At 34.8% G+C, this 23,716-nt stretch overlaps 1 protein-coding gene across 1 annotated transcript in view; it reads right to left on the reverse strand.

The window, feature by feature from the left end:
- Positions 1-17,746: 17,746 nt before the first annotated feature.
- LOC110450861 (glutathione synthetase-like) overlaps positions 17,747-23,716 on the reverse strand; it is an 18,201-nt gene continuing 12,231 nt past the window's right edge. Inside the window, exons 9-13 of the mRNA XM_021498633.1 lie at positions 22,232-22,301; positions 21,017-21,208; positions 20,447-20,528; positions 18,898-19,087; positions 17,747-18,617 (exon numbers count right to left, since the gene is read on the reverse strand). Of these exons, the coding sequence (XP_021354308.1) occupies positions 18,491-18,617; positions 18,898-19,087; positions 20,447-20,528; positions 21,017-21,208; positions 22,232-22,301 (661 nt within the window). The 3' untranslated portion in view covers positions 17,747-18,490. The remainder of the gene's footprint in view (positions 18,618-18,897; positions 19,088-20,446; positions 20,529-21,016; positions 21,209-22,231; positions 22,302-23,716) is intronic.

Below are 23,716 nucleotides of genomic sequence, written 5' to 3' on the forward strand. Positions count from 1 at the left end.
TACATATGTTACTTTAGATGTGGCAACAGTGATGTATAGACACCGTTCTTTCGTACTTCATGTGTATAGAAACAAGGGAATATATGATCTGTATACAACAAGCACGACCGTGTGCAATTTTTATAATTGTCTGGTTTTTATAATTGTCTGATTTTTATACATTTCTACTGATATAAACCTTTCAATGCAAGAGTAACATTTGAAAGCACAAATATAAAGTTCGATATCAATTATTGTTGGATAATCAATGCTCACTAATTAGACAACCTTGACAAAACCGATTTGAAAAAAAAAGGTTAACATGTTTGCTATAAAATTGCTTGCGTTATTCTTTATTATCATTATGTTCTGAATGATGTATGACTATAAATCATTGTATATGGAAACATATGGTGTGGTGCTCATATCGCCAATCTATGGTTCGAGTCATTACTTGTATTTTATTTTGTCGTTTGTGTTTCTGTTTCATATCAAATTGAGAGATTATTATTTAATTGTTTACCGGCCCTTCGGAATTTCGAGTCATTAATTAAGCGTCATAGTAACAAACACAATATAGTGTATACACTAGTTGTTACGAAGGCTCAGTATATGATTTATCTTTTGTACAATTCGTCCCAAGATCCTTTAAGATTTTGATATGTGTATTACAGGCAGAAGTGTCTGAAAAGCGACAAAACACCATTGGTAACTAACTTTCTGGTTTACAAGTGCTTGTGAAATATAAGCATTTTTTCGTAACACTATTTAAAGTACAGTTTTAAAGACAATATACTGCAAAAGTATCATGCTATCATAAATATCTGTCTTTCTAGGGCATATACGAATTTTACCGTGTATTTGGGAGTTAGAAGGGAACTCCTTTTTATTCAAGCACATTTTAAAAAAGAGATATGCTTGTTATCTATGATTATGCTTATTTACATGTGAGGTTCACATTGTGTTCATGTACAACTGTGTTTTGAAAAATCAAATATGTAACACTCGTTATAAACATATTTGTCAAACATATTTCAATCTTCGATTAGGTCGTTACTTGTAAACGTTTATAATGTAGTTTTCGGATATAAGATATATATAATTTTGATTTTAATGATGATATATATATATAGTAGATTATAACGAAATCAAGAAGTCAGTCGAGTGTTGTGTCCTCAAAGTTTTATCTGATGTATATATCTCTATATAAATATTCCGAATAAAAAATTTGATATGTAGTTGTTGAATGTAAATATGCTTTGATATCACATTATTTGTTTTTTACTTTGAGTTTTTCGGTTTTATATTTTTTCTTTCTTTTTCCTCCTGTATGATCTTACGAACAATTGTATAATCTTAAATATGCTATTTGTTATTTTGAAATGAATGAATATGGATTTTACACACAAAACTTTTTTGTCATTAATGAATATTGTGTATAGAGGAATTCCTCACATAGCCAGCCGATTACTACCGGAAGACAATGTGTACCGACTTAACTGCGCGCATAGACAATGGCCACTCCGACAAACACGGAGGGGACTGTAAAAGAATTTATCCAGAAACAGCTAGAAATCGAGTCCGATATGAATTTCAGGGTTGTGCACAGGTTACGGCCCAGATCAGACGGGAAACCCAGAGCGATTATAGCCAAATTCGAAAATAGAAAGGATCGCGAGATGGTTTTAATGTCGGCGCCAGTCAAATTAAGGGGCAAAAATGAGTTCACCGTTAATGAACATTTTCCCGCCGAGATTAACGAGAGGCGCAGAGAGCTCATCCCGATCATGAAGGAAGCGAAACGTCACAGTAAAAGGGCAACGCTGAGAGTGGATAAGTTGTACGTCGATGGGCAACTTTACACTCAACCACTACATCCACAAACACCGTCACAGCAGCGTCGGCTGCCATCCCAACTTCGTTTTCCGTCTCATCATCAGGACCAAACGCGCCGTGTCGCTCCGCCAGGAGCAACTGGCCATCGTCGTTAGGGACGCGTCACAAGAGGTCCCGGTGTAAGTCACCATGGTAACCATGGTGGTGTGTGTCCTGACTTAAAACTGACTTGTTTAAATGTTTGTGGCATTAAGTCCAAGTTGCTTTTGCCTGAGTTTATTGATATAATTACATCTCATGATATTCTTGTTTTTGTCGAAACTAAAATTGACAATTTTGATATTCTGGAAATGCCTGAAAATTATTCATATTTCGTGAAAAATAGATCTAATTTTAAGAAAAAATCCGGTGGAATTGTAATCATTTACAAAAAGAAACTAAAAACATTTTTGAAGTTTTATCCTACAGGCTCTGAATACGTTCAATGGGTCAAATTATCTGAAAAGGTAACGAATACTGAAGGTGACCTACTTTTAGGTTGTACCACCCGAAAACTCTAGGTACTCGTCTCCCGAGGTATTTAATGATATTGAAAATGAGTTACATGAGCTTCAACATAGTGTAAGTAACACTATCTTGGTTGGTGATTTTAATGCCAAAACTGGACAGCGTCCGTAGATATAGACAATAGTGATGTGTTACATTCTTATTTTCATGATTATGAAATGTTAAATGTTTTTAATATTCCATTGCAGCGATGTAGCCATTGCTCATCCAGACCTAATATTTATGGATTTAAACTACTTGACCTGTGTAAAAATAACAATTTATACATTGCGAATGGTAGAGTTGGTAAAGATAAGCATTTAGGTAAAAAAAAAACTGTGGTGACGTCAGTGTTGTTGACTATCGAATCGTCTCGTCAGGGTTATTCCCTTTTATAAATGAATTTGAAGTTATTGAGTTTGATCCAACAATTTCCGATGTGCATTGTAGGTTATTTTTTACTCTCAGTGGCTTTTTGAAAAACACGAATGACTCTGATAATATGCATGTTGGTCAAGGTCAAGGTAACGGTCAAGGTCGATATATAACATGGAAGAATGATAAGAAAAATGAATTTATACATCATGTACAAAGTTGTTCTGTCGATGAATTAAACCGCATAAATGATGCACTTAATGTTTTGTCTGGCAAAACTTCTGTCAGTCCGTCTGAAGTAAATGATGTAGTTAATTATATTTCAGAGTTGTTCCGAATTTCAGCTACCGATACTTTCGGATTAAAACAAACTTATAGAACACTCAATACACATAAAGTTGCTAATGATAAGCCATGGTTTACAGCTGACTGTCACAGAAAAAGGCGTGCCTTTTTTTATGCAAAACATAAATTTGAAAATCATAGAACCAGTAGTAACCGAGTTAATATGAATAAAACCTCTAGAGACTATAAAAAGGTCCTTAAAAAGAGCTATAACACATATAGACATAACATTGAAAATCAAATACGAATCACGTCAAAATCAAATCCTAAAGATTTTTGGAATATTTTAAATTCATTCAATAAATCTAAAAATGATAACAGTGATGCTGATATATCTTTGGACGAGCTATATGAATACTTCAAGAAATTAAATAGTTCAGATGAAGATGAAGATGAGGATGAGTTTATTATTCCAGATATGAATGAAAATATGTTTGATTTTATACTAAATAGTGATGTGACTGAAAATGAAATTAGACAGGTTATAGTTAACCTTCGTAATAATAAAGCGCCGGGTATCGATAATATATTAAATGAGCATATCAAAAATACACAGTCTATACTACTACCTATATATGTTAAACTTTTTAATGTTATATTGAACTCTGGCCGTGTACCAGAAGCATGGACAATTGGAGTAATAAAACCCATATACAAAAAGAAGGGTGACCCTAAAAATCTCGATAACTATCGAGCTATTACATTAGTCTCATGTCTTGGCAAAGTATTTACTGCTATTTTGAACTCTAGATTAAATAGACTTTCAGAAGAAATTGATCTAATTTCCAATGTTCAAGCTGGTTTTAGGAAAGGCTATTCTACAACTGAAAATATATTTATCCTTCATGCTTTAATATCTATATACTTTTCAAAAAGTAAAAAGCTATTCTGTTCATTCATCGATTTCAGAAAAGCGTTTGATACTGTTTGGAGAGTAGGTTTATGGAAGAAATTATTAAAAAATAATATCACAGGAAAGATATTTAATGCTATAATTAATCTGTATGCAAACACTAAATCTTGCGTAAAAACTAGCAATGGTATGACTGATTTTTTCACATGTCACGTCGGGGTAAAACAAGGTGAAAATCTCTCCCCATTTTTGTTCTCAATATATTTAAATGATTTAGAAGAATTTTTAATGCAAAATAATGTTGACCAACTCCATTATATTGATAATTTATTTCAAGATCGCATGGGTATATTTGTTAAATTATTTATTCTGCTATATGCAGATGACACAGTTGTTATGTCTGAAACAGCTAAAGGTCTACAGAATGCTTTCCGTGAATTTGAAACTTACTGTACTATTTGGAAACTTAAAGTTAATCTCAATAAAACTAAAGTTGTTATCTTTGAAAAAAGAAAAAGTAATGCACAAAATATTCGTTTTACTCTTTTTGGTGAAGAGTTGCAAACACATGACTGTTACTCGTTTCTAGGACTGCTGTTTCATTATAATGGCAGTTTCTGTAAAGCAAGAAAAAAACTTGTTGAACAGGCTCAAAAAGCAATGTATGCATTATATAAAAAAATAAGAAATATTATTTTACCAATTGACCTACAATTAAAATTGTTTGATGTATTAATATCCCCAATCCTCTTGTACTCCTCAGAAATTTGGGGGTTTGAAAATACCAATATGATTGAGAAATTACATGTACAGTTTTGTAAAAGAATTTTAAACATACGTAGCTCCACAGCAAATATAATGGTATATGGTGAAACGGGTAGGTACCCTCTGAATATTGAAATTAAATCTAGAATGATAATGTTTTGGTATAAACTAATTACAGGTGAAAATAAATTGTCTAGTATAATGTACAAGCTTATGCTGAATTTACATGAAAATGATTTCGCTGATTTTAAATGGATTTCATATATCAAGAATCTATTCAATTGCACGGGACTAAGTTACGTATGGTTACAACAAAAAACTTGCACTATGAATAAAAATTACCTTAGGGTTAGTTTTAAAACTATTCTGTATGACCAATTTATACAACAATGGTATACTGATATTGAAAATTCTTCCCGGGGTCAAACATATGCAATATTTAAACATCAATTTCAGTTTGAAAAATACTTAACTATGCTCAAACAAAAAGATAGAATAACTATCTGTAAGTTCAGAACCAGTAATATATCTCTGCCTATAGAGACTGGGCGATGGACTAGAACACCACGTGAAGGCAGAATCTGTCCGCTTTGTTTTACTGGAGTTGGAAGCGAGTATCATTATTTGTTTATATGTTCAAATGCTTATGTAAGTCAAATCCGCAGAAAATATATACCTATTTATTACACCTCTAATCCATCTGTTCATAAAATGAAAGGATTAATATCAATATGTAATGTTAGAATATTATCAAATCTATCGCTGTTCATACAATTACTAGAAAGACAATTAAAAAATAATATGTGAATTTCACACATCAAACTGTAAACTTTTGTATACATATAGATATTACTGATCATTTGCTAAACCTAACATAATTGTATTGCATAATGAGTGTGGTTACAGCTTGCTTATCATGGTTTGTTTGTTATCTGTCTATTACAGTATTGTATGATGGGATTGTAACACTGTCTATTATACCTTTGTAATATTATATGGTATGATGAGTAGTATAGTCACTATTATGCCATGGTATGATTGCACTGTATGGTGTGGTATACTATCTATAATATATGTATCATGGAGTGCGAGTAATATATGTGTAATACTGTAATAATATTATTGTAGGATTGTACTGTAAGATGGATGCAACAGTGCCTGCTATACCACAGTGTGAACGCACGGTATGTGTGAATGTAATGCTATGTATTATACCATCGTAATAGTATTGTAAAATGAGTGTAATAATGTATATCACAGTGTATGATGAGTGTCATTGTATGATCAGTGCGTTATACTGTCTATTATAATAAGGTATGCTAGTACAGTGTAATATTGTGTTTATCATTGTATGAGGAGTGTAATAGTTTCCACTATATTATTGTACGCTAGCATAGTAAGATGAGTGCTTTACGGTCAACCATATCATTGTTATATTGTACTTTATGATGACCTCTTGTTGCGCACAATAGTGTGCCTGAGTGATAATAAAAATCTCTGAAAATCTAAATCTCTGACAATCGTCTATTGTTATGACTCCTATTGTTTTGAAAACAAATTGCATGTTGTTATGATAGCGTATTGTTAATATTTTACTAACGCAGAGCCAGTTTATAAACAACATGTGTACACACAACATATTTTGATTTTCTACGTGCATGTATTACCGTTGATGTCAATCACAAGACGCTTTCAGAAAAAGATGTGGACGCAGTGTACATACCACCCCGTGATAAGACATGATAAAAGCACTTGTCGATGTGTGAATATATTGCAGTGTTATAAACACATGTGCATAATTATTTTGATGTGATTGTATATATTTTCATCATTGGAAAATCATTATGATTAGGCATCAAAATCTATTTTGAAGTTTGAATGAATTGGGTAGCATTGCGTCGAGTCATGGCGAGAGTGGAGTGAGCCAAAGTATCGATATACCCAATGCATTGACAATATTCATTGTCTAACCACCATACCTATTGTATCATTAAGATTTTACTACGGGAGCCAAAGGAACCCAATGCATTCACAGGTGCTCGAGTTCTGGAATATATGTGATATATCGCACCCCCTTATACTGATTTATTAGTATAAGGGGGTGCGATATCTAGTGGGTGCGATTATATCACATATATTCCAGAACCCGAGCACCTGTGAATGCATTCCGCTGCGGAATCGTACTGTGTGAACATATTAGTACTAAAACGATAGGGGACGGAGAAATAAAATGAAAAAGGGAAATAGAATAAAGTAAATGTCCGACAACGACAGAAAAAAAACAGCGAAAGCAATCACGGTCAGTATAGCTACCCAAATCATCGCAAGAGGGCAGTTCAGTAATAGATGAGGCACTCTGTATGGCAATACGTGTCTCCATGGTACTGTTCTATATATCTTTAGCATCACGTTTCGTTCCTTCTGCCAAGTGTTACGATAACAGGTCACCCCCATATTAAACCACTACTTACACTTGGAAATGAGTGTATGGTCGTCTAATCCAACTAATGCAAACTGGCAACAGGGTTATACTAATGTTCAGAAACATAATCTTTTCTAATTTATGTTTCCCTTGAAGATTCACTAAGCAGTAAGTCAATCTGCCCCAAAGTGTGATAAAAAAAATGCGTAAATAACCCTGTTGCTTTCCACCGAACGTTTCGCTGCTAGTTCAATCAACGAGAATATGTCAAAAGAAGCAGTTGATAATAACAGGTATTAACATGAAATGTTTACAAGAGGAGTCGATGAGGAAACCTCCCGAGAACAAGCTTCCAGCAATACCAACTGTGAAAAAGTGTTACCTTTGAGAGTAGGAGGAGAGTTGAGTAGGCCAGTGGTCAGTGCTTCTAATTAATGTTGTGTCAGCTACAGCTGTACATATCAGTGAGTGTCTGAGGAGAGTGTGTAGTGGTTTATTTGTTTAAGATTAGGCGTGCAATTTAAATGTAGAGACATATTACTTGGTTCTGGAGATCTTATTAAATTGTCAATTAAAGCTCGGACCGTTAGGGAGAAATGTTGATTGAGAATGACCAGTGTCATGAGAACAAAGGGTGGTGTGTGTTACAGTGGAGATAGGACAGGTTGTGTGTGTGATAGAGTGGAGTTTAGTTTGGTGTGGTGCACGAGAGAGGACGTAACTATTGGGAGTTGTGGTACGAACGTTGGAGTGACAACATGTGAGCAGTGAGAGAGTTGCGGTGAACGTATGGACATGTACCTGTATATATGTATATAGATGAAAATAAACTGTTAATAGAATCCAGTGCGTTGTTTTATAATTAAGACAACAAAAGACAAACCAGTAGCTCCGTCACACAATTATGACCTAGGTCGCACTGACCTAGTGAAATATACAATTGATACTGAAGGATAACTACTCTACAACTTCCATCGCACATCCATCTGCATACATGCTTGATAACGTTACCAATTTGTTTGTGGCGATATTATTGATCCATCTAGGAATCCAAGAAAATTATTAAATTATTTGTTGGACCAGACCCCGTATTCATGAAAATGTTTTCATGCTCAAACCAACTTTCTTGTAACTTGTTTAAATTGATGTGACAGAGTCAAAACTTTAAGTGGAGACATTGAAAATGGTATATTACTTCGTGTATTTTCAATGCTCCTTCACATCATTGATACAATCTCAATTGCTATTGAGGTATCTCCAGAACGTAAACATAGGCTTATACACAGAATCTGAGTTTGGACATCAGAACGGTTTTGTGGTTACGGGCCCTTGTGTCTGACATTTCTGACTTTTCATGCTAGATTTGTGTTCAGCCAAAATTAGAGGACCATAGCACCAATTTGGACTAAAAATTATTGTTTCAGTTTCGTTCGGTGTCTTTCGTTTTGTATTTGGAATAGCAACACTTCAAAGGCCGATGTAGGCCATGCTGAAAACCGGTCGTCAGACTTGTTTAACTAAATGACGTTACAGTTATTGGAAAGACACTTGATATCAAAGTGATGTACATTATCTGGGGATCGGATCAGGCAATTTCAGAGGACGATAGTAGTTACTTTAGGCGATATATACCGAACAGATATCCGCATTCACGAAATGTCTTCATTACTGGACATAGAGGTAATAAGTCTTCATGTAGAACAAAGAATGTAGGCCGGACGAATATGGAATAAGAAATATGCTGCACCATACATTAGTCGTACATTGTCAAAGGATGAGCGACAATACTGCTTGACACGAAAAGAACTGTCGGCATAAGTCACACAATAATTCAGCCATATGGATTTTCAAGTTGGAACAGATCACTGCTTTTCGCGTTGGTTGTTTCATTTTAAGAATCCCGAGGACTAGTGGGTAAAAACAACATAGACCAGGAGTTCAACACAGCAATAAAGATTCACCAAGCAGCTGCTGTGCAGAAAATCTGGATCCAAAAAAAACCTTTGGAAACTCTAGAAAGTCAAATGCAATTATATTTCTGTAGTTACATAAAACATGTTTCGTTTTGAAGAAAAATAATATAGATATTAAAACAAATGAAAGAGCAGTGTTGTAGAGATCGGTGATACAGCGAGATTAGGAAATCCTCAGCTGTTAGATTTGCAACGAGTAGGCTTCAATATTTAGCAAAGTGAAGATTTTGATCCGTTATATGCATAATTCTCTTGTAACCGTGATGATGTAGCGACTACAAGCATCTGTTTCGGGCACTCCCATCCAATAGAGTCTGTTGCAATGCATATGTACCCTCGAATGGACGATTACCATCGATATCAGTGTATATTGGCTTTTGTGCTTTGTCCATTGCTCACATCGTAAAAGTCGCGGTTTGCGTCTCTATGGATTCTGGGACAGTAGTACGTTTGTAAAGTCATAAGAAAGGGTATTGATGTGACCATGTAGGTTAACAACCAAAATCAGCCCAATGTTGCAAACTTTGTCTGTGTATGATACCTGATAGTCAAATGCTTTTAGTGTCCTTGTCTTCATACTTTACCTGTCCCAAAAAATGATTTGTCCCATTGTGATCTTAGAAGTCTGATTTCGATCTTTGTTCCTGTGGTGTCATTACGCACCTACTTTGAATAATTATCGTGTCATTCTGTGGGTACTGTCGTCCTGTGGCGGTATTTGCAGTAAGTGTGGTCAATTGTATGTTACTTCGTTTTGTCATAGTTTGAATTTGCCCAATTAATTACATAATGACGATGGGAGACAATTAAAAGACAAATCGTTTTCGAATGGATGAATGGGATTGACAAGAAAAACGTCAATCCGAATCGTCCTCGATCAGTTCTTATGATGATCATGAAGTATTAGAAAACATTAACGAGGAACAGATGGATGTCACACCTTGGCATAAGGTCACCGGTAATTTGTGCCAGTTGAGCTAAAAACAACAATAGCACCGCGAGCGGAAGCATGATACGACCGCCAGACCCTTGGAAGGGTATTGATATATTGGAAGCAGGTAGTGACATATGATATAAATGTGTTTACTGCCACTGTTTTGTTGGTGACTGTGATCTTGTTGCCATTCATTCACTGTGAAAAGTTAAAGGCAAAAATGAAGTACAGTGATGCTATGTCGAGTGTGATACGCCAAAACGCGGAGAGTTAAAACTCGTCAGGAAAAACCCGTAATATATGTTAAACATTATTGCTTCTAGCATTACCATACCAAATTTGAAAGGAATTGATTTAAATATAAAAAAAGATCTTGCATTTACTCCACAATGCGCTTTTTTGGCAATGAAAGGAGCATAGCCCCGCAATGCAAAAGGGACAAAACTCCATCGAATAGCATTTCAATGTCACGATTTAAGGACTCGTCCAATGCATCCAGGTAATGAAACATCCAACCAAGTTTGACAATATCGCGTAAACAAGCAAAAGTAAACGGCTAAAACGATGAACAGCGTTGCTATATGTCAAGTGTGATATGCCAAAAAGTGGAAAGTTGAAACTCGACAGAAAAACCCGTAATATATGTTGAACATTATTGCTTCCAGCATTACCATACCAAATCTGAATGGAATTGATTAAAAAATATATAAAAAGTTCTTGCATTTTCTACACAATGCCCTTATTTGGAAATAAATGGGGCATAACTCCACCAATTATGCACGTAAACGTCTATTGGTATGCAATATGTGTACCAGGTTTCATCAAGATATGTTCCTGAAGGAAGGAAGGAGAGCGATGAGAAGGAAAACAAGCAAAAGTCCTGGAATGTATATCCCCTGCGTGCAGGACATATTGTAGGTTAACATTATTGAGGTTATGTTTAAACGTGTGAGTATCGTCCTATTGAGACATAATGTATAGCTTGAAACTTGAAGAAAAAAATACACCTATATATATATACCTCATTGGTTATCCGTAAATATGCACAAATCACACCGGTTGGCAAACTTAGCATGAGTCAGATGTGCATGCGGAATTTGGTTGAAACATCTGAACAATATCTACAGGAATTATCACACGAAAGCCAAAGAGTGCCCGAGATGGTGGAAAGACAGAGGAATACAAACGTTGTTATAAAGTTTGAAGGAATTTGGCTAATATTTGCTAGAGTTATTAAGCGGAGACTGCAGATAATGATGTTTTTCGTTAATCAAGGGACCATAACTCTGCCAAATGGTGTCCGTTTAAAGTGGTTGTCAAACTCGGCCAAACCCTTAATGCGTTGAACCCTGTTACTAAGTTTGAAGACAATCGGATAATATTTTGGAGAGTTAATGAACAGAAACACCAAATGACGTTTTTCGTTATTCAAATGCACATTACACCTCAAATAAAGTCTGCTGAAAGCGTTCATCTAACTTGGCCGAGCCCTTAAGGCATTTGACCCTGTGACCAAGTTTGAAGAAAATCGTTTAACATTTGTTGTGTAGTTATATTATTGCACGGAAACGAAACACGGCAGATAATGACATTTTTATTATTAAAGGGCCCATAACTCCGCCAAATGGGGTCCACTGAAAGTGGTCATCGAACTTGGCCAAGCCCTTAAGGTATTTAACACGATGACCAAGTTTGAAGAAAATCTGTTAACATTTGTTGTAGTTATTGCAAGGAAACGAAGCGTGACATGCAGACAGACAGACAAACCCAAATTAGTATCCCCCGTTTTGGTGAAAGCAGGGGATAAAAAGTTAACGGACGAATGGACAATGCAGCCCATACCAATATAGGACCTGTATGACGACGGGCACCTAAAAAGCACATCTTTCAAGTTTTTTATCAGTAAAACTAAAAATGACCAAAATTCAATATTTTCAAAAAAGCTTTAATGACATGTCTGTTGTAGGACAATTCATTATCTTATTATGCACAATCTGTTTATATTCCTGACTGATTTCCTTACTAATTTTCTTCTTTGACATGAATTGTGTCTGGACTATGTAGGTTCCACAGCACAATGAACACACATTGTTACCAGTATACCTAGATACTGTAAAACTTTTTTCTTCCCATTTCACATGTCTCTATTTTTTCAGTTTTCATTATTACAGGTTTTTCTCCAAAAAATATAAATGGTGAAATGAGTGGGAATTTAATCCATTCTTGTTGTACCACTATATGACATTATCACTAGATCTCTAATTATCAAGAAAAAAACAACAGATTCCGTGAATTTGCCATTTTAACTATTCAACGAGAAATAAAGGACAGTGAACAAAAGTAACAGTAAATGGATTTTAGTCAGACAAATTGGTTTTTCGACTAGTAAAGGAAATAATTAATGTTTTAAGGCTATATGCTACCTCATATTTTAACCATTTGTGTACCAGGAATCTCCCGTCAAAAAGAGTACTCAGGGCGATTTAATGTATAAACTAATCAGCAATGAATAATTCTAACATATTTTCCCAATGTCTGTGGGTGGAACTCTCTTGAAGAGGACTTTATCTTACAGTAAAGTAGCATATGGCCTTAAGGTATAGAATCCCAGAACTATTTGTTGTATACAATATGTCTCAACAAAGAAGTGTTCCAATTTGTTGGGTATTTTTCTTGCATGGTGTTACTTTCCCATTTACTATTCCGTCTTTGCGTATTGCAGAGTTATCTTCTCTTGGGAGCAGGGATTGATTGTTACTCACTTGTTTGTGAGAGTAACGTCATCAATTTTTGAGAAAACGACGTAATGTTCTCGCACAAACCAATGAAGTAACAATCAATACCTGCTCCCAAAAGAAGATAACTCTGTAATACGCAAAGACGGAATATAGCAAAGGGCTATATATAAGAAGGAAATATATTCATGAACATTTTCTTTTTGACAAACACACTCCTATACCCTTTGTTTATATTAATTAATTCTTGTTAATAATTTTCATTGCAATAGACCCTTCACCTTAAACTGATTAAGACCCACTTCACCCTACCACTTGGCCCAAAAAACAGTGATTAACATAAGCTGATATCACCTATTGTTATTTGTTTTAAAACAAAGTTTAATTAACTGATTTTGTGTGAGTATACAAATAATAACATGTACTTAACAGTGAAATAACTTTTTTCAGAGCATATGGATAAATTAGAAAGGTGATGAGACTCTAAATACTTAATTAGAATAAAAAAGTTTCATAGGAATACTGATGGAGTACATACTAGCACACATGGAAAACATCACTTGTAAAGTAAACAAACTGTTCAAAAAGAACATTTTGCAAGGAAAAGTGAGTCCAAGCATTATAAAATTCTATAATAAAATATTTGAGATATGAAATACTTATTATTGGACATAAAATTGCTGACAATGCTCACTATCAGGGACAATTTGACAAAATTATTAATATGACAATATTCTGACAAAGTAACAACACAGTGACAATGTGATAACATATGTTAAGAATTAAAAAAAAGAAGGTCACTGTACAATGTGACAACAAAAACCTGCTGATACGACAATGACAATGTGACAACACTGCTAATAAACTGTATACTCAAAAACGTTCACCCACTCAAATATTCACCTCTCATTGGTAAAATCCATGTTTGGTTTGTTTGTGTTTTACGTCCTATTAACAGCTATGGTCATTTAAGGATGTGCCAGGTTTTGGTGGTGGAGGAAATCTGGAACTCCTGGAGAAAAACCACTGACTTATGGCCAGTACCTGGTGACTGCCCCACGTAGGCCTGGAACCTGCGACCCAGTGGTGGAGAGCTAGTGATAGCAGATTGTCAGACGCATTAACCTCTTGGCCACCGCAGTCCTTTGCCCAGAGTTAATTTCGCCCATAGAATATATTTTACTTTTAGGGTTTGCTGTTTACATGTACTTATATAGTCCCTGTTTTCATAAATTCGCCCTCATCACAGAGGGCAAAATAAAGGCAAATGTTTAAAACAGCAGCGGCAGAAAGTAGGTTTGTAACCACACCATGACAAACTTATTGTGGAAAAACGATATGACAATTTTAAAATGAGGGGAACAAAATAAAGACGAAAATTTAAATAGTAGCAAAAAATTCACGGCATAAAGTATTTAGGTAACCACACCATGACAAAGTTAGTGTGTTAAAACAATTTGACAACTTTAAAACGACTGACAAGTTCCCAACGGTATGACAACAATTGCCAATTTCAGTAACAGAACAGACCATGACAATGACAACATTAATGCTGAAGTTACAACAAGGTGACAATAACAACAACAATGTTCGCATGGCAACAAAGTAACAGTGTGAACAACAAGGATAGTGTAACAACACAATGACAATGTGACCACATGGTTACAAAGTAGCAATGTAAACAACAAGGATAGTGCAACAACACAATGACAATGTGACCACATGGTTACAAAGTAACAATGTAAACAACAAGGATAGTGTAACAACACAATGACAATGTGACCACATGGTTACAAAGTAACAATGTAAACAACAAGGATAGTGTAACAACACAATGTCACAATATTACAAAAATATATGATAACATCATCAATACAAGTAGATCTTGTTTCATAAGCATTGTTATTAATGAATATATATTTAGATTTGATAAGATTGATTACATTGGAATGCTGTTGACAAAAAAACGTACATATACCAGAGACCTATATACATATGTACTGCATATACCAGAGACCTATATACATATGTACTACATATACCAGAGACCTACATACATATGTACTACATATACAAGAGACCTACATACATATGTACTACATATACCAGAAACCTACATACATATGTACTACATACACCAGAGACCTACATACATGTGTACTACATATTCAAGAGACCTACATACATATGTACTACATATACCAGAGACCTACATACATATGTACTACATATATGTCTCTGCATGTACAAAATTTAATGTTGAATTTAGAAGCAACCTTTTTTTAAAGCGTATAAACTGCAACAAATATCTGAAGGATATCTATGCTACCTCCAAAACCTGTAGCGATGGATTAGCAACGTTTTTATCACCTTGAAAACAGCTTAAGTTAATTATGTCTGAAAAGAAATCCAAACCTTATGTAGCTTTTATCAACAAATAATCTTTAAAAAATATAAACAACAGTGTTCTGAGGGTAAAAATACAATGGGGACATACTGAGATTTGAACCCCGAACCTCCCATCACAACGCTCAAAACAACTGAGCTACATGATCAATGGTAGTTCCCTGGCCCAATACAACTGCAGTTAGCGCCAAAATGTAATTCAGAGGAGATAACTGTACGTACGAAAAAGTACAGTGGAACTCTCCAGTGATTTGCCTGCACAGTACAAGTATCCTTAATGTTGAAAAAAAATGAAACCTTTCTTATGAACTGTAACTAAAATCTAAAGGAAACTATATCTAACATTTAAAGGAAGTTAGGATACCTTTCATTGACAAGGATCTCTATCACAAAGAGTTCTGAATCAAAAATTCAGATTAAAAGTTTAACACAAGAACATAAGCATTAAGCAACTATATTTGCAGTATGTTATGCCATATTGCCAGGTCAGGAGACATCATGGCAATAATTACATTAGTTTTATTCTTGGAAACAAAATAGTAATTAAAGCTGATTATGGGAGATAACTCTTACAAGAAAATGGGAATTAGCTGTAGCATATATCCTTAAGGAATACTACATGTAGTGAAGTAAGTAGACTAGCTGCTGAAGCACCATACTGTATGTCTATACAGCTTGTAGATATGGGGAAACATATCTTAAGGTGAAGCAATATTATTTAATAATTCAAATGCATCTTCAAAAAATGTATAATGGTATGCAACTGTGTGATGTGTCAACCGACACCTTGAGTAAGTTAATTTTCTAACTTCATAAAGACACAAAGTTTATCGATAAACGAAAATGGCCCTGGTCAATCGTGTTTACATAGATGTTTCCCAACATGCAATGAGTGATTATCATGTCTATCTAACTTAAGTTTTTTCATTTTTTTTTAAAGACAGAAGGTTTACCAAGAGTCTTTTCTCAAATGAACTTAAATGAGCTACAAAATAATGTAGATAGACAGGAAAAAACAGCCATCTAAAGTTTGGGGAACGTTTTCTCCCATAAACTTCACATTCTATCTGGAAAAACCATATGACTGGGTAGTCGGGTGGCACAGTGGATATAGTGCACATGCCTTTCACCAAGTCGGCCGGGATTCAATTGAAACGGTATGTGGTCACCTGCCGACCACATGGATTTTCTCCGAGTACTCCGGTTTCCTCCCATAAAGACCCCCGTGCGCTGAGCTAGACAGACATCCGGCCCAACAAGAGTGATTAATTTAAGTTGAAATAACTTGTTTCATAATTGTTGTAGAATAAATAAAGTTGATATATTATATATTTATATAACAATATGATTCCCTTGGAAATACATTATGACTATTTCCAATGAGGAAACAATTACCATGAATCATGACGTCACATTGAGAGATGATGAAGCAAAGCACTGTAACCTTAATACTTCATGAAAGATTGACCAATGAAATCACGTCCAGGTGTCACCAACTATATTGCTAGGTACTTTAAACTCTCTGAACCCATTCAGCTGGTAAAATGGACATGGAATTGATATCAAGTTACATTTTCACTAAATAATACCTAAAAATGCCCAACTTGAAAAAGTCCAAAAAAATATCAATATTTAAATCTAGGTTTATTTTGAACTCATGAACTCATAAAATATCGAAATGTTTAGAATTAAAATGTTCTTAAAATATTGCACTTTAAGACGTACTTTAACTCAACAAACAATTTGTATGATATCAATATTATTTTGATTATGAATTATGAAATCTGTTTACATCTGATGAATCAAAGCAATATATTTGTTAAACAATTTAAAAATGAATGAAAAACAATAAATAATCTATTAATGACCTATTGTGCTGCTTATTTGATTTCAATGCCCGCAACATAATCCAAACATTCAGCTGTAAAATTATTGAGTTAACATTACACTATCTACAACAAATAAATACTGGCAACAGGAAACCGACATACTGTGAGTTACCCATAATGCATCATAACTTATTCAAGAAATTCATCCAAGTTCATTCCCTCGTTCAACCAGACTCTTGTTGACTGCGCAAGCTACGCCAAACAGAGAGTCTGGTCAAACCCAGTGCTATTGTTTTGTGAAGTCATAACGAGGCTTACCAGAATTCTGGTTAATGATTTCATTGGTCAAAGTTACGTAAGACACACCCTTTTCAAGTAAGAATTTGAGTGGTGCAAAATTACAATGAATATTTTAATTCATGAAAAAACGTACCTGTACATGCATTCCTTTAGAATTCGTGTTTTCACTATTATCGAGAAAAATGTATGAAAATGATTCAAATCTCAAGAATGATTTCATGTATTTTCATTGGATATTTTACAATAATTCATGAAGCTAACAAGGCTATCGATACAAGTCAAGCCAGATTACCCGAGTGAGAACCTGTAGTGTTTTGGATGGTGTTCAGGTAACATCTTACTTGCTTTGCCTGCTTTTTTCCAACCTCAGTCAGCCTTGTTGGCTTTGTGCTCAGTTTTGATTTATTCAGTGGAAATATATGGCATTATTCTGGAGAATTGACATTTTCTTAAATTGTTCTCGATAATAGTGAATACACGGATACTTCAGGAATGCATGTACAGGTAAGTTTTTTCATTCAATTTATGTTCTAATGGCGTTGACATAGCGTCTGGAAACGAAAGTAAAAACACTGCCCTCTGGTGGTGGTAATTCTAAAGTACTGCGTTTGACCAGACTCTTGAATTACAAGTGATCAAGCGTCTGGTTGAACGAGACTACCAAGTTCATGATATTTGCTATACAACTTTAAAAAGAGTTTTTTGATGAGTGTTCATGAATAATTATTCATAATCCAACTATGATTATATTCATGAACTCCAAACCATCTGTATTGATGAATTGAATATTCATGAATTGTTTATGAATATTCATGAAATCATGAATACTGTCTCACAGACGATAATTCACTCACTCTCAGATCTTATAACAGTTTAATATATCTCTCTGTGAATTTATCTATTCAATTCAAAGTAAGTAATGTGAAGTTAACTCATTCACCCCTTAAATTTCATAATGAGCGTTCCACCTTTAGATTTGAAAGAGTTCAAATGTGTCCTTAGAAGTGAATGAGTTAATCAGTACCACATAAATTATGTATCCAGTCAGTCTTTTAGAATTTCCTTTAATAATTATTTTAAAGCTGCTCTGTACATTTAAAGATGTTTCAGAATCCAGCCTCATTGATTATGGAACCAAGATGGTAGGATTAATATTAGTGAGACTCCTCTGTAATTTTAGTGTCTAAAATAATCAGTCTATAAGGAATGGCGTGTCCAGACAGGAAATTCCGACCATAAGTCCACCTTCATCCGAGTCTACCGTCTTTGTCCGGACCAAGTGACCAGCTAAACTGTTGTATATCTCTTTGTCCCCAGTTCTGTAATAGACAGGTCTTGTACAGTGACAATTAACTAACCAAAAAAAACAAAAAACTGATTTCAGATTTTTTATGTTTATATATTTAGAAATGTTTTTTTATAATGTGAGGTATATGTAGCAATGCTGGTATGAATAGACATATTAAAAATAAACTGTCTATTTTTGTTAAAGATATGCTTGAATTTTAATATGCTCTAAAATAAGGAGAATGGGGTTCAGAAGATTAAAATCATTAATTATTGTTAATAGGAAACAAAATGAAAAACAATTCTACTTACCCAAGATAAACGCCGTAAATACCAATTTCATTGACAATATTTCGGAGGCTGACTTCCAGTCCGACCTTGAGAAGATAATTTGTCTGTGGCCATGGTCGGACTCTCTCCATTAGTATATAGCCTGCCCTTTCCTTGGAGTCCTTTATTTTGGTAAGAAAAGGTTTGATATCCTCGCCATATATATTGTTTCCTGTAAATGATTCAAACTAATGTTACATTTATTTGGTTCATGATTTTGCAAATTCATAATTTTTTTTGGTTACAAAAATATATCTTTTTCATTTCAGAGACGACATATGGATTGAAGTATGCATGTCATATCATGGTCCTGAGAATTTATATGGCTAAAAAATGAAAAGCAAAAAATTGCTTAATGATAAATTTGGAAGTTGCAGACTTTAAAAAATCTTTCCTATTTTTCTCAAGCTTAATATTTTTATCTTACTTTGGAGCATTCTAAACACAACTTCATTGTGAACCTATTATTTGACATGGTAATGTAAGAAACTATCAACTTTGAAAGATGAAGTTATGCAAAAAAATCATTTTCATACATATCATACTTTTTGTAATTCTCCCACAAAGGGAGTTAACTTGTACAGGCTGCGATACTGGTGACACCATCACATCTATGTTGAATGAAAATAATTTCTTTCTTTGTGTTATTTTTGTTATCAAACTTTTGTTGATCAGTTGAACATGACAACTCTTCACTTTACATAAACATATATAATTCTGATTATTATCTGAGAAAGGCAATTACAAACATAATTCCTTTCCAGACCCAATGTACAGTTTAAGATCCCCGTCAACTGCAGGCAAAACACTTTAGGGAATCCACAGTAGTTTTTCAGTCATAAAGTAACCTCTCCAAAATTGCATTTTTTATATAACTGTTCCATGCGACTGAGCCCAGTGTAGTATGGTATTATGAAGGCCATTATGGTCATATGAACATGGTGAAATGAAGGCTACCATCAATTCTGACCATTTTTTTGCATTTATTTTCTTTTAGTTTACTTCAATGTGTTGTGCTATATATAGATAAATAATAAAAATTAACCCGGGGTTAAAGAAATTTAGGGTGGGGCAGGGGGACTTCACTTTACCATAATAGTGAAATGAAGGGTTTTAGCAATTTCTTTTCTATTTGACTTTTTTAAACCAAATCTATGTAAGTTCACATCAGTTTGAAGTGCTGTATATGATAATCACACAAATTAAATCTGGGGTACTACCGTTGCCCAGGTAGCTCAGATGGTAAGAGCGACAGTATAATGATCAGAGGTTCAGGGTTCGAATCCCATTCTGGTTAATTTGCATCTTAATACTCAGACCATTGTACAAGCTGTTATTTTCATTCATTTTCTCTATATAATTAATTTATTTTCCCAAACATTACGCAACATATGATTTCTTTTCAGAAATGATTTATTGAAGCTACAGTCTGATCAGAAAAAAATCATTTTTTGGCAGTGGTACAGGGATCCTTAATGCAGGAACCCATTAACAAATTAATGAAGGCGAACCCTAGGGACCTTGACCTTACCTCCACCTTCCCTGTTGGGTTTAAGGACATAGTTCTGAGGGTCAGCAGAGGCCTTCTCTATAGCCTTATCACCATCTTCACCCTACAAAAAAAATTTGTGATATCTTGAAAATGAAATTCAAATTTCTCAAATTATTTTCTATAGTAGGAGTACTCTCCCTTGAACTGATAGCCATATAAATTGCAAAACCTTTCTTTTATTTTTCAAAAATATCTGTAACAGAGGTTATTATTTTTCAATGCCTTTGCTTGGATTCCAACCTAAAAGCTCTTGTCTATTGGTCTGCAATCTATGGAATGAGTTTACGAGAAATTCTCCTCTGCCAAAGCGGTAGGAATCAGCTAGCATTTTACCTGAGTGACACACGCCCCCTCCGGGAAAGACTTTGGCCCCAAGAAATTCCTAGGGTGACAGCAATGCTTGTGAGAGCAAGGCTTAACATTTTTTCAATATTTTCCAGGTCCCTACATGAATGTTGGTACCAATGAAACAATTTATTTAAGTCAGAAATGTAAAACAAAATCACAGATTCAGGAGAATAAGCAAGTATCATGATCATGACTTTTTACCATGTCCAGACTGTACTGATAGGCAAACGTTTCCCTGATGTCTCGAGCTACGTCACCATCTTTAATAAACCTCTCCACGGCTCCAGGACAACAAAGCTCCTGCTGGACCTTCTTTGTCCCGGCCAGCTGATATTGGACGCTTGGACATTTGATGGCCTTTGACCGCTCGATCATCAGTCGAGTGTCCCAATCCTGGTCGGAAGAGTTCAGACAACAATATTACAAGGTCAAACTAAAATAACCAATAAGGTAAACATGTTACCCATCCCCCTGACTGCCTGCAGTATTAGAGTACAATTGGGCATTTTTTTTGTATAATTTTTGATAACTGACTTTACTGATTCGGCACACTGTGGCTTTGTGAGTTGTTTCCAGCGGTTAAGAGTCGAGACACCTACCCGTCATTTACACTCCTTGCTTGACAAAGGAAAAAGATGTTTACGAAAGCTTGTAAATAAAGTTTTCAATTCCTGTTTATGTCTTCTAAACAAACTTAGCCTTTAATTACCAAACTAAAAATGTCTTGTCACTTTAGTTTTAAACGTATGTACTGACCCTTAAGTGTTTAGAGATGATATTATAATTATATGAAGTCTTGTTTTAAGTCTCATTTTGTCATCGTGTCAAAGATATCCTAAAATAATACTTGTAGATCTGGGTTTAAAAAATATATCGATAATTTACTAAAATCAAGAGCTCATTATTAGAAAATATCAGCGATTAATTCTTTGAAATAATGTTAATGACCAGATATAAATTCAAAATCCTATAAATGGATATTTTTCACCCTTTTTTTAAAGCTGAAACTGCACAAAAAGGGACTTAGCTCCAAACAGCAGATCGAGTCACTGTCAGAGCGGTGATACTGTAATAGGAGAGGAAAAGTGCACGGCTAGACCAGGGTTCGGACCGGGGACCCTCCCAACTCTAGACGGATGCTCTACCAATTGAGCTATCTGGTCGCCGACGATCGACCAAGTCACAATATTGGATATCAAACCATAGGGTGTTACATATTAACTTAAGACTCATAACACAATTCCCTCTGTCTATATGCATTGCCATTGGAATATAATAGTATAGTACTCTGTAACTGTAACAAAAACAAATTGTTTCATTAATTTTGCCTATATAAATAAGACTCTATGATAATCAGTTTATTTTCGAATGGTCTCATTTTGGGCATTTTGTTATTTTCATACACACAATTTGTACCTTATCAGATCTGTAGTCCTCTGGGGTGTATCCAGTACGGAAATATAAGACAGCGACCTCACAGCCATCTCTGGAACAACAGAACACATAAACAGGGTCAACTACAATGCCATATATACATATACAGGGCCAACAAATACCAGTGCATTATAAATGACACTTAAATAGATACATATACAATTTAAGGCCTATGAATACAAGTGCATAGATGAAACTTACAACAGACTGCATATAGATATTAGAGTCCTCATGGACAAAGCTGATAAATGTGTAAACATCATAATACAGGGCCTATTCAGGTATTTTACTGTACATTATACAGGGCCTATTAAGGTATTTTAATGTACATAATACAGGGCCTATTAAGGTATTTTACTGTACATAATACAGGGCCTATTAAGGTATTTTTCTGTACATAATACTGGGCCTATTAAGGTATTTTACTGTACATAAACAGGGTCTTTAACAGCTACTTAATAGGACAGGCTCTACAAATATAAGCACATTGATGAAACTGACAAAAGATACATAGTATACATACAGGGCCAAACATTACAAGCACATTGAGAAAACTCACAACAGACTGTATATAGAAATTGGAGTCTTCATTGACAGCTAGGGATGATAAAAGTGTAAAAATAGACAGGACGTATTAAGATTTATACATAATTTAACTGGGCCTGGCCATGGGCCTGCAAGTGCATATAAACAGGACCTACCATGGACTGTAAACACATAGCCTACAATTTTGGCTAATTACAAAAACAGGGCCTACAAACATATATCTTTATCTTCATCTATATGTCTTCCTCCGTCGATATCGACGATTACGGAAGTCGGTCTTGTGCTGTAGTGGGTTAATTGTTATGTACAGTGATTTTTCCTTTATTATATTTTTAATATTTGCTATAGGATAAAAACAGGTTCTGATCTATATACATAAACAGGGCCTACAATGTTTTTTACAGGAAATTTTCAATTTATGTACATTTTCAGGGCGTACAAAGATACGTATATACACTTCATAGCTACCAACAGGGCCTAAAAAATGTACCCAGATATGAACACGACACTGGGCCTATACAGATCGATCTGTATAGCTAAGAGTCTACAAACATGTATACATAGACAGGTCGGGTCTACAAAGTTTTGTATATTGACAGGGCTTACAAAACTTCGTACATAAAACAGTGCACCTACAAAGGAGTACATAACTTGTCTGCTCATGGATAACCAACTCATGACTCGTTTGTGAAGCAAACATAAAACCACTCATGCAATTAAACAAGAGGCCCAGAGGGCCTGTATCGCTCACCTGGATACCTAAGCAATCATGGCAAACTATTCTCCAAATGAGATCAAGGGAATATGCCAGACCCCAAGGCCAATCCTTGTAGCATAGCTATATTAGATTTTTCATGCCCAGCAATTTTATGTATGGTTATGGGGTGGGGATCTCAACTGTTTCCAAGCTTTGACTCAGAA

Source organism: Mizuhopecten yessoensis, unplaced genomic scaffold (genome assembly GCF_002113885.1).
Source record: "Mizuhopecten yessoensis strain PY_sf001 unplaced genomic scaffold, ASM211388v2 scaffold5519, whole genome shotgun sequence".
NCBI lineage: Eukaryota > Metazoa > Mollusca > Bivalvia > Pectinida > Pectinidae > Mizuhopecten > Mizuhopecten yessoensis.